This window comes from Sturnus vulgaris, chromosome 7 (assembly GCF_052056855.1).
Source record: "Sturnus vulgaris isolate bStuVul1 chromosome 7, bStuVul1.hap1, whole genome shotgun sequence".
NCBI classification, from domain to species: domain Eukaryota; kingdom Metazoa; phylum Chordata; class Aves; order Passeriformes; family Sturnidae; genus Sturnus; species Sturnus vulgaris.
Genome location: NC_142249.1, coordinates 19,695,029 through 19,707,385, shown reverse-complemented (window position 1 = coordinate 19,707,385; position 12,357 = coordinate 19,695,029). Strand labels below are relative to the sequence as shown.

General features: G+C 35.0%; 1 protein-coding gene across 8 annotated transcripts in view; it reads right to left on the bottom strand.

Moving 5' to 3' along the window:
• The window catches only part of LNPK (lunapark, ER junction formation factor), a 46,589-nt gene that overhangs the window by 22,097 nt on the left and 12,135 nt on the right, over nucleotides 1–12,357 (bottom strand). For all 8 annotated transcript variants that reach the window (XR_001403375.2, XR_015804821.1, XM_088168003.1 and 5 more), the window contains exons 6-8: nucleotides 10,992–11,032; nucleotides 4,994–5,074; nucleotides 4,856–4,907 (exon numbers count right to left, since the gene is read on the bottom strand). Coding sequence is in view for 6 of the 8 variants with exons in the window: in XM_088168003.1 (XP_088024129.1) it covers nucleotides 4,856–4,907; nucleotides 4,994–5,074; nucleotides 10,992–11,032 (174 nt within the window). In the remaining 2 variants the exon portion in view is untranslated. The remainder of the gene's footprint in view (nucleotides 1–4,855; nucleotides 4,908–4,993; nucleotides 5,075–10,991; nucleotides 11,033–12,357) is intronic.

Genomic DNA, 12,357 nt, shown 5'->3' with positions numbered 1-12,357 from the left:
TCTACATATGGATGTTACTTGTACATTTTGAAGGCCGTCTTTCTAGATCATGTGGTTTAACATGCTAATTCTAATTGTTTAAGACCCCTGAGTCTGTTTCAATAGGTCATGGCTATATTCACATTTATTCTGAGCCCATAATACACTATTTCAAAGTAATTTCCATGCCGGCTGCAAGAGCTTTGCCCCTTTTGCCCATTCCTTCTGAAAGGGTCATTTTGGCAAGTATTCTTTAAATGACTTTCAATTAAAAAGATACTGCTACTTTAATGACTCTTTCCCCATATTTTTGTTCCCATAAAGATGCTGAACCAGTATTTTACAGTCAGTGTTAGAGAGATGTGCTTCAGTAGTTCTAGCTCATTACAGAGTTAAGAATGCAAGACTCATTGCTAGTTTCCACAAAATATTAGGTTATTCACACTGCCTTTTTTCCCCCTTCACTTAGAAGTTCACTTGGCTTTCACTCCAGTCTGTGATTCATACTTGAGAACGAGCTCAACTCTGCTGCTCCCCAAGAAAGAAAAGTAATCAGAATATACATTTTAAGAAAGTGAGAAATGCTCTCTCTGGCACAATAAACAGCCCAGCCATTCCAGTATTTCCTTTCATAGAGTGGCTGTAGATGTTACTCAGTGACAACACACAAACCAGGATTTCTGATGCTTACATTTCCTAATACCACCCCCAGGATTCACATTGTCATGGATATTGAGAGTACAGCGCTGTCTCATGATTTTAGTATCACATATGGACCCTTTACCCATGAACTCCCATAATTCCTTTTAAATCTGCTCTGCACTTCCACAAGAACAGCCCTAATAGTCTTCTGAAGTAACTGAATATGATCTATATACTTCTCAAATTGCCTTAAGATGCAATGTATTCAAAATGAGCCTCTTGCAAAGTTCCAGATTTCCATAATTCCAAGTTGTGCAACTTAGCTAAGAAACATGTCCATTGACCTCAACACTAATGTAATTTACAGCTACTGCTGATGTAGTTTTAATACAGTTATGCAATTTTCCAAGGATTTTCTTCAGTAATGATTTTTGTGTATCCAAAAGTCAATGGCATGAAGACAGATAAATAGCTTAAAAATAGAACTTTTATTCTCCAAATTCAAATTCTGCAGATACCAGCATTGGACACTTCAGATATAAGCAGACACATTACTTAAGAGGTATCCACTCAACTGATGATTCAATATGAGCTCTTAAAGACTGTTACACCACTGCTGTGGTGAGGCAGTGACATGTTTCATGTTTACAAGCATAACTATTTTATTTTTCCCTCACTTCAAAACACCTTGATTTTTGTAGAGAATAATTTTTTTTTCATAGAGCTACAGTACACTGCAGGTCAATAACAGTTTACATAACTTGTTGGCTTCAGTATCAAAGACCAACCAAGCATTTTCTTCCTTCCTCCTCATGCCTATATCCATCCCACTGTCTGCAACCATCTTTTATTGCATTACTTTTAATTCAGGTCACAGAGTGATCTCATTTACAATATAACCCTGCTAATAATCGTATTACCAAAATGAAAAGAGTAGGTACCAACAACAGGATATTCCTGACAAATTTCACTTCAAATATATACTTACCCTATTTTTCCTCTATGGCCAAAGTACTAAATAAGTATATATTCATTAACTGTACCATTCAGAACATTTCTGAACAGGTAAAATTGCATTTAAATTTTCAAATTCCTTTCCTTCTGGATTTCATGATTTTTTTATGCCAAACACAAGACCGACCTAAATCATGTTAAAACTACCATTACTTATTTCAGCAGAACTTGTCAAAATCACAAAAACTGCAAGAAAAGCTAAATATACAGGACAATTGGGGCACTACCAGTTGCTTTTCTGAGAACCAAGTATTATGCAACACTGATTAAACCTTTGTACCAATTAGTATGATGTGCAAGCTTTCATTCCAACCAGTAAGTCAAAAACATACAAACTAAGCAACCTTTCATCAGCTGTCTCATACACAACACTGTCCAACTTCATTATGCATCAGTTATTGTTTATAATCTTTTCAAAAAGACTCAATTACAGAGCTCAAGGAAATGAGCTCTCTAACTTGGCTAGCTTGTGTCCAAAGTGAGCAAAGACAAAATGAAGGAAGCTTTAATGTTAACTTGCTAACAAATATTTTATTATTCCAAACCACTCTAATTCTACCTCATACTACATGCACCAAATTATACCACAACCACATAAAGGTGTAATCTAGTTACAGTAAGTTACATACTGCACAGAACAGAAGCTAATATTCATTTTGGGCAGATATTTAGTGTGAACAGCAATAAGCTAGTAGGTTTTTTGATAGCTAAAAATTGAAATAATTACTGCATATAACAAGTTATTTGGAGCTTAAGTCTCCATAATTTCAGAAGCCAAAGCCAAACACAGCATGTCCCTCTTGAACTATAACACACCTCCAAAATAGAATAGTCTGACTAACCACTTACACAGGGATAAAAAGCTGCACCAATTCCAAATTCAATGCGCTAGAGAACAGATTGGAAAAAAGGAAAATAAAATTGTGCTGTATATGAACAAAGTTACATTGACTCATAGAATCATTAAGTTGGAAAACACCCTTAAGATCATAAAATCCAGCTATAAGCCATGACAGTTTACAAAATTTATTTTCCAAAATCCTTTCCAAAGTTTAACTGCACTTTTATTCAGGATCAAGCAAGAATGCCTATGCACCCCAAAAAGTTGAATCTGTTTTAAAGAGAATTGTACATTTTCTCACTTGTGTCCCCACTTAAGAGGTTATTTGCTCATACCATGACAGTCTCAGCACGCATTCTTTGCAAATGAAACTGTACTAAAAGATGCCTTCCACCAAGCCCATACGAGACCAGTTTACAGCTAGCTCTAAATAAAAAGTTCTAAGCACAGATAGCATGGGCAAACTCCTCAGCAACAACTGTTTCACATATCTATTCATACCACATTTAGTAACACAGACCACAGCCTACAGTGACTGGCTCAGAAATAATTCTAACTCTCTCAGAACCTCTCCCTCTCAGCCCTTCTATTAACAGTCATGACACAATCAACACAACACAGCATATGCTGGATCCAACTGACCTGCTTTTGTCTGCCTGGATCAAAAATAGGGGCACTATGTTTTATTACAAGAAAACCCAAACACACACAAGACTAATTAATAGACACTGACCCACTCACTTCTCACCACTGCTCCTTTCATAGCCTGGGTAGAGGGGAAGAGATCAGTCATATACCTCTTAAGGACTTTCAAAACTGCTGCAGCTCTCTGTTATTAAAGCCAGAGTGACTAAAAACTAACCACTGTCTAATTTATAGCTAATTATCTGTAGATTTCTATACAGAAATACACATTTCCAGGCAGTTTCATCCCCTGGTCAATGTTACTTGCATTATACAAACAGATCTGTCACCCTACTAATAGATTATTGGAGTGATTTTTAACATAGCTCAAGAAGGACGAATTTTATAAAGAGTTTTAAAAAAGCCAACAGACTACCTATACATTACAGGTGTAACAGAAAATTCTTGGCAACCACCTATGAGATGTATTAAGGCAGAGAAAAGAACAGTGTGTCAGAATGACCCTTCAGCCTGAACAAAACTATGAATGTTGCAGAAATGGAGCATGGGAGAGACAGGTAAGGAAAAAACTTGAAAAAAAGCTGTTGTGTCTAAGACATCAGAAGATACTAAAGCTTCACTATTGAGGTACCACACTGCAACTATTCACTGTCAGTGTCAACAAGTAAGGATAGTTTTAAAATGTTTTCATGGCAATTTGAAGCTAAGCAGGAAGAACAAAACAGCGGATTTGTTAGTAAATCCAGGTGCTCTGCACTGAACAGAACAAGTACTCCAAGAGTGAGAAACGGGAAAAATAGAAGTTTCGTTACCCACAAGAGTTAAAGGCAAAGTTGACAATTCTAATATTAAATTCTAAAGCAATCTGTCTATTTTATGAAAAACTATGCATATCAGATTCTGCAGTTTATTCTGAGCATCAGCCCTTTCAGGTTACAACAGAAAGTTAACGATAAAGATTGGTCTTAAAGTGTGAGTACAATCCTCAGCATTACAGTATGAGGCAGCCTTTATACCATGTTCATACAAGCATTTTCAATTCAACTACAGCATATTACACTCAACTTAAAAAAATTAACACTAGTCTGTTGGCATAAATATTTGCATAAATATCACATTTTTAATGTAAGTATTCTACTGTGTGTTAGATCTGTCAAGTTTTGAAACTTGTGTGGGCAATCTAGTAACAAGGCTTCCTTGAAAGACATTTAAGTTTATTCTATTTTATTTTATTCAATAGCACCTTTAAATGGAACATTGTAAACGAGTAAAGAACTGTCCATTCTTTGTAACTAGAAAGTAGTTGAATTATGCACCAGCTTCTTTTTTCTCTGGGCACCAAATAGAAGTAGTTTAAGCACAGCATTAGGAAAGGTCTAACTAGCCATAAATAGGAACACAATTGAAAAGCTAAGTAAATGAATATTACACAAGATTTGAAAACACCTTAGTATTCTAGAAAAGCTGCAAGTATGCCACAAGAAGTTAATTTTCTCTCAACTTCAACATCAAGCAGCATTGAATATCCTGCTGTCTAGAACATCAGGCTTTAGTAATAGATCCCTTGCCTGAAAAATACAGAACAGTAATGGGCATAGCCTAATGAACAGTCTATTAACCCTTAAAAAAGGTCAATTGATCAACAAATTTTATCATAGACAGACTTCTAGACTGGAAATTGCTGAGAAAGATGAGCATCTATGCTAAAGAGCACCCATTTTACAGGGCTATTACCTTGTCCAGGTCTTGGGGTTGCAGATGTTCCAGCAGATGGTAGTTCAGTCTCCTGCCAATTAATTATAAATAACATTATCTGAGTGCTCAGCTCCATAGCACCTTCCATATTACATCAGTATCAATAACAAGACTCACCTTTGCACTTGATGCTGGATCAAACCTTTCAAGGATTAGTTTAGCAGTCTTGTAGGTTTCCTTTTCCATTACTTCCTCAAGCTGGAAACAGAAAGATTCCACACATCAATAGATAATTTTTCAAAGTATTCCCCCCACCATATCCTCCCATTTAAAAACATCATATCAATGTTATCAAAAGATGAAGCTCATCCATGAACCAGCAGCATTTTCAGATACCTGAGGATTTGCTGTATTCAATGGAAAATAAATTTTGCTTTCAAAAATAGTTTCTAAACTCTAATGGACTACTTGTACTTAACAGCTTTATTGCAAGGAAACACCAAATATTGCTAATTGTTTACATATAATGAGGAGAATAATTACAAGCACCAACTTCAATAATGGAATGTGCAAAAATCTATCAGCCATCATTATTGGAAGTTATTAGACATGACAAGCAAATGACAGGCAATTCTTTAGATTTATTTCCTCATAGCACTTAATGCTATTAATTTAAGGAAGGTCGTTAGCCAAGTGCTTTACAGAATAAAGTCCCTGTGCCAATTAACTGCTGTCAGCATCGATTTTAGATTATTTATTAGCAGAAGCAATTAGCTTGCTGCAAATGCTGTGAAAACTCACTAACTAGAGAACAGCCATGGAATTTGCTCAAATGACTTTAAAGCCTGGATCTACATCTTTACAGCAATTCAAACTGCTTTTCAGAAAAAGGAACACGTTAAGAATTTAAATAAAAAATTTACTGAGAACTATGCATACTTTAGGGAGTGTAATTAAAGCACTTCATTATTACTGTGTTTTATTTACAATGCACTCAAGTGGCTTTATAGCTAATACATGGGCTTAATTAAAAAATGTAATCACTAGCAAAGTATCATTTTAGTGGTTAACAGCCAACATCAGAAGCAGCTTAACTTTAAAACTGAGATAACTGAAATTATGACAAACACCTAGTATGTATAGAAATTATAATACATTTTACAATATCTTAAGCACACCTTTCTTCCTAGATATGCTGACTAATGACCACGTTCAGCTAAAAGTGGGGATTTTGTTTGTTCTGAAGTTTGCTGTTGGCATAAACTGCAAAACTGAAAAGGTCAGTGGTCAAAAAATTAAATTCTCTCAAACTCATTTATCACTGCTAAAATAACAAATGGTGCAGGTTAACATGAATTTTATGCCATTATTTAGCTAGTGAGAAACTAAAGTTTCAGCCATTCTCCATACACAGACTGTGCAGGAGTTTTGCATTTAGACAGACCTCAGGATTACAAACAGACCTCAGAAGCTAAATAAAAATTCACTCAATTTAATGGCTGCTGTGTATTCATTTAGCATTCACTCCTCCACACATTTCTTGAAGTTTGAGGCAAGGAATACTATCCAGGCTGTTAATTAAGGACTGTTGAAACAAAAGGGAGTGAAGAAGGAAGTAAAAATCAATTTCCTAAACTTGTATTTCAGCATCACTTTGGAGTTAACCCACTGACTTCGTAAAACAAATGCCACACAGTGCAATAAGAGCAGAATTAATGACCTAATAGGAAAAATAAAGTATTTATTGCTTATAAAAGTAAAAACTCTAAGACAGACTTTTATACAAAGGGGTAAAGCTAGTGATGTGAAGCTGCAAAGTGGGGAAACAATAACAGTGCTAATATTTCAGGACAAAGTGACCTTAGGGAGAGAAAAAACAGAATGCTCCACCATCATTTGACACTTTCTTTATCTAAAGCACTTCTCACCACAGCAGTATTAGATAGTATAGTAGCTATTTGTAGATACATAAGTTTTGCAAAAACAGTAACATTATTTTGAAACATAATTCAACTCTCACCACAAGATTCAGATGTCAAAGTTATCCTCCACATTACATAGTTTCTGGATAATTCATAAGTTAGTCTTCATATTTTGAAATTCATATATAGCCTTAAAACTCCAGTAAAGTTGAATGCGAACAAGAACTCAGTATCACAACTGACTCTTTACAAATTTCTTGAAAATATATAGAAATTGTCAGGAGTTCTACAAGCATATTTACATTTCTCATTCTTTCACTTCTAGGGCATACTTTTCTAAAGTAAATTGAAATTTGGCTGACAATATCAAATAAAGAATCAAAAAGGTCCAAGTTTACTTACTGTGAGCAAATCAGTGTAATTACCAGAAGCCAGTAAGAGCCCATGTAAAATTTAAATACTACTTTTGTGTTGGCATAGCAGAGGAAACGGATTTTTGTGCCAACACAGGAAGCTCATTTATGAATGCAAACCAACACACTGACTTCTGGAACATTCACCATCCTGAAGCATGATCTTGGAAAGGTTGACTTAATGCTGAGCACTAACACAGCAAATTGCTCAACACCTCTTACTGTTTTTCCATAATACAGTCTTCCCTGAGATCCAAAACTTTTCCTACAAAATCATTTTCTACTTTCTGCCAAGGGTTAACTCATAGTCTATCCCTATCAATAAAACTATAAAGCTGAGCAACCCAAATCACAAATGAACTCTCTAAGAAAGATAATACCAGCCTAAGCATGAATTTTTCATGGAATTAATCAGATCTTAATAAAGAAGTATGGTACTACATTCTTCTCCTATGAACAACTGTATAGATGAACTCCTTCCCAACAGGCAACCAAAGAGAATTCCTGTGGGAATGGCAACAGCTGCCTAAACTGAATAGTATGAACAATGTATTTTAAGCTTCTTGTAAAAGCAATTTAGCAACCAAAGACTTACGTACTGGCATGGTGCAAACCACTCATTTATCACCATACTACTGTGTGAGTTCATAAATTGAGAATTACTTGCTATGTCTAACCCAACTACGAGGAGGTCTTTATGTTCACACAAAGCCATGAAAATCATTTCATTCTACCATTTAAGATATACCAGTACACATAGCAAAAGTTTCACGAAAATTGGAAATAAATCATTTAAGTCACAGTAATCAATAATACTCTGAACAGATCCATGCCAATGTTAAAACCACCAAGGCAACTGGCGCTTCATCAGTAAATATGATTTTTAACCGTATTTTGAGTTTTCAGTTGCATATCTGCAGTACTCTTGCATTTACCAGTTAGACAAAATTGGGCTTAGACAAGAACCAACTCCTAGCAGAGGTTTTATCACATACTGAAAGTTACCAAAATATCACTAGCTGTCTACACCTAGAAGGCTGAAGACAAAGTTGATTAAAAAGTAATTTAAGTAACAGAACTCAAATGCTGCATTTTTTCCCCATTACTAATGTAACTCCAAGACAGCCTTGAAATTAGACTAGTTGGGTATTTTTTCCTAGATTAACAGATGCAATTTCTAAACTCTTACCTGAAATGGCTTTGAAGTCTATCAAAGTCTAATATTAGACTTAGGCTAGTATTCAGAGTAGCTGAGCAAGCTTCAGCAAAGTTTAATTCTAAAATTAGCAAGGTAATTACTATACTTGCTTCACAACTTTGTCCTCAGGCTAAGAATTATCCCATCTTTAAGACAGCTGTTCCAGGTAAACTCTCCACTAATACCCCCGTTGTATCAGCTTAACGCATGTCCTGCGTCCTTGCTTTAATATGCTTAACCCTCTGAACTTGCTCATCTACCCATGTGCAGGCTTAAGGGCTGACATCCCGGTTAACTGACAAACTCTGGGGCCAAAACCACAGCTAGTCACAGTCACAGACACAACCACAGTATCTCTTATGATCAAGGAGGGAAACAAAGCTGTATCTTGAAGTAGTGTCTTAATTATAGCTAATTAACTTAACCCCTACCCCCAGTAGGGTACCCCAAAGTACAGGATAGACAATACTAATGGTAATTTCCAGATGAAGTATCTGTATTTGGCAAATATTTTACCCACATGCGTATCCATGTGACTATGTTATCAAAGACAGAAGAGAAATCAAAAAGAAATTAATTTCTATTCAGCAGTCACTGCAAACCCACCAGGGCATTAGACCAGATGAAGAGCTTTCATCATTTACAGGTAAGCCCTGTAACAACCTTATATCCCTTCTGCACACAAGTAATGTCTGTAGGGAAAAGGTGGGCCAAATGACTGTAAAACACAAGTACTGTAACATTTTTCAAAAGGACGATTGTCTTCAATATAAGATTTATCCAGCAATTAGGTAGCTGAGCTGCAACAAAGTGAAAAAACACAGCTGTTGCAGCAGGCTCAGTGGCTAGACAACAATTTGCATTACAAATAAACAGGAAACACATAATTTACTTATCCTAAATACTTGGAGGACCACAATGTAAATTTCTTAGTAACTAATCCTATTTGCAAACTCAGTAGCAAATCAGAATTCAACAGGAAAAAAAGATCCTCTCCCTTCCATTGTTTCACTTGATTTTTGTTTTGCTAAAAAGTAGGTTACTCATAGCCAAAGGCACTCCTAAGGAAGTTAATCAAACAAAATAAAATAAAATCCGAATATTACCAAAATGAAATTTTTACAGAATTCAATTTATTCAGTGTTTTTATCTAAACCATGAATTCTGTCTTGTTACCTGCATCCCCTTCCAGCTCATTTCAACATGTTTTGTTTCATGCATACTTATCTAATTTTAATGCTTAATTGAATATCTTAAATTATGATGAACCTCCTGAGTCCATCTTCTGAGTATAAAATACCAACACTGCACTGGTTCAAAAGGTTGCAGTAAGTCCTTTGTTTCTGGTTCCTTGCTAGGAAGCAGGCACCCACAAGATCACATGATAATCACAGACTCTGAAAAAGAGCTGAGTTACACATTATTGGACTTCCCAAAGCTCAGTTTCACTAATCCTATTTAGAAGTTTGTCTTTAATGATTAAAGCTTGACTTGCATATATACTCGTGGCAATTTATACTTCCAGATTTAAATTCTCCATAGTTACACTACAATTTCATTATTGTCTACAAAATATTTATGCAGTTGTTTCATTTTTGTACTGTGCATTGTTTCATCCTGGTTCTTCTACAGTATGTTGTTTTGATGTTTTGCATATGCAAAATACATATTTAGGTTTTTTCCTGACTAATCTCTTATTCAATGCTTCTTGTCCTAATTGCTTCTCAAACACAAAAATTCAGTATTACAAGTGCTTCTATAAAAAAGATTTTCATGATTACAGAAAACTAAACTTCAACTGAAATGAAGACTTCACATTTAAGATTCCAAAAGCTCTTTTGTTCTCGACTGTGCTTTTCCTGTTTCAAGAATTTTTCCTTTAAGGCTACCAAATGACTATTGTTAATTGGAAACATTATCTAATTTTATTTAAGCAGTTTTCTTAAAATAAACTTGACATAGTTGTCATGCTCATTTCTTTCTTTCCTAGAAAATGTAAGCCTCTCCAACCCCTTTATATTCACTGCTACAACCAAAGGACACATCCATTTAAATATGAGTAAATCCTCTTTACCAAAGAACAATTACATAATTAGGTTACAGATTCTCTTTTTTACATCTACATTTTAAAAGTGATAAAACACAGATCATGACATAATACCAAACTCACCCAATGCATTTTTGGTACCTTTGTTGTGGGTTTTTTATTTATTTAGCTACCATGGCAAAATCCAGAAGGTATGAGGCAAACACTTTGGGAAACTCATTAATAACAAAGCCACATAATAGAATTTTTTGAGGTTTTGGAGGGAGGAGTTGCTTTGGCAGGGTAGGGCTGGGGGGCAGACAATGTTTGGGTTGTGGCACTGTTTAAGTTCTGCCGTCTAAGGCAGGTGAAGCCAACCACGTAAGAAAACAGTTTCCTCTCTCAACAAGCTTCCTTATGCAGTGATTAAACAGAGACGAAACAGCTTTCAGTGCTACAAACTTCACAAAGACGGCAAGTTATCCAAGACTTGGAACTTCTTCCATCCTAAATTTTTCTTACTGAGATTAACTGTTGATCAACTTTGGTGCAAATATCTGGCATTCACCAGTTTTAGTGACCATAACAACCATATTTTTTTTTAAGTTTTACTTACTATTTTTTTCTTTTGGGATTTTAAATCTTCCAGCGCATCATCTAAAAGAAGGACATGATACATTAGTTTTAAAATATAAAGTAATTTCAGCACACTCTAAACATTGACTTCACCTTGTGAAATCAGAAAAAATTGCACACTGACCACTACCAACTCTAGACATCAGTAAACTTTGTATAAAATAGAGCTTTTTATGTGAAAATAAATCACTTAAAATGCAGAAACTGCTTATAAATTATAGCCCACTGTTATCATTTTACAGTTATAACTATTAAAAATTTTTATGTACCATTTCCTCATTAAGCAAACCAATTCTCACCAGTGCCCTGCTCTGACCTACATTAAAAACTGGTACAACAATGGACCAAATACATTTAATCTCATGGGTCAAAAAACAGAAAAAAGCTTGAGGTCTAAGCATTAATATATCTGAGTACCAGATTTACTGGCTTCAGTATTTCACATAAACCTCTTAACACATACTAGTTTCAAATGCCAGGTCAATTCCAAGCTTCAAAGCTCAATCTATTTCCTCCTTTCTATACTCTCAGACTACAGCAAAGCCTCCTGTTGTAAGAACAGGAGGTGATTTTACTACTAAATGTTAAGAGACTGTTACAACAGATAGGCATAACACCTAACCTAAGAGGAAGAGAAAGAATCAAGGCCAAATGGATGTGGGTTTTTCCTGAAAGTCAATATTTGGAGCTTGACACTCATGGAAAACTCACTGTAATAAGCCACCACTTAATGCAGAAGATACTCTCTCAACAAATTAGCTTTCTACTACCTCTGTTCACAGCTAGAAGATTTTAACAATAAACTGTACAACTTTTTACCCTTTCTCAGTGTTCTACTAAACACTGGCAGCTTACTTCCTGTAAAAATATACCTATTCTTACCCATTGTTCAGATTTTAAAGACAGAAGAAGCTTCATAGAACTACAAGACAAAACCGAACAAACTAAACACACTTTTTTTTTTGTATTTTTGTTAATTTTAAAGAAGTATTCCATACCATTCGAAGATACTTCAGGAAAACTGTCACTTAAACTTAAGGGAACAAATAATTACTTGAACTTTTCCAGAATGCAGAAATCTATTTTGATCAAATAAACCTCTTTATTAAATGTGCAAAATACAACAACTGGCACTCACGTATTTGAAAGGTTATTATTTATGCAATAAAAGGGTAATTACAACGCCCAGTATTTGTTAATAGGACATGGAAAAAGACAATATTAAATCCTGGTATGGACTACAAAAGACAGATAATTACAGAAAGCGTCCATCTTCAAATTTGTAAGGTATGTCCTTTCACCAAATTTTACATTTATATTAGAACACAGTCTCACATGTTGTCCCA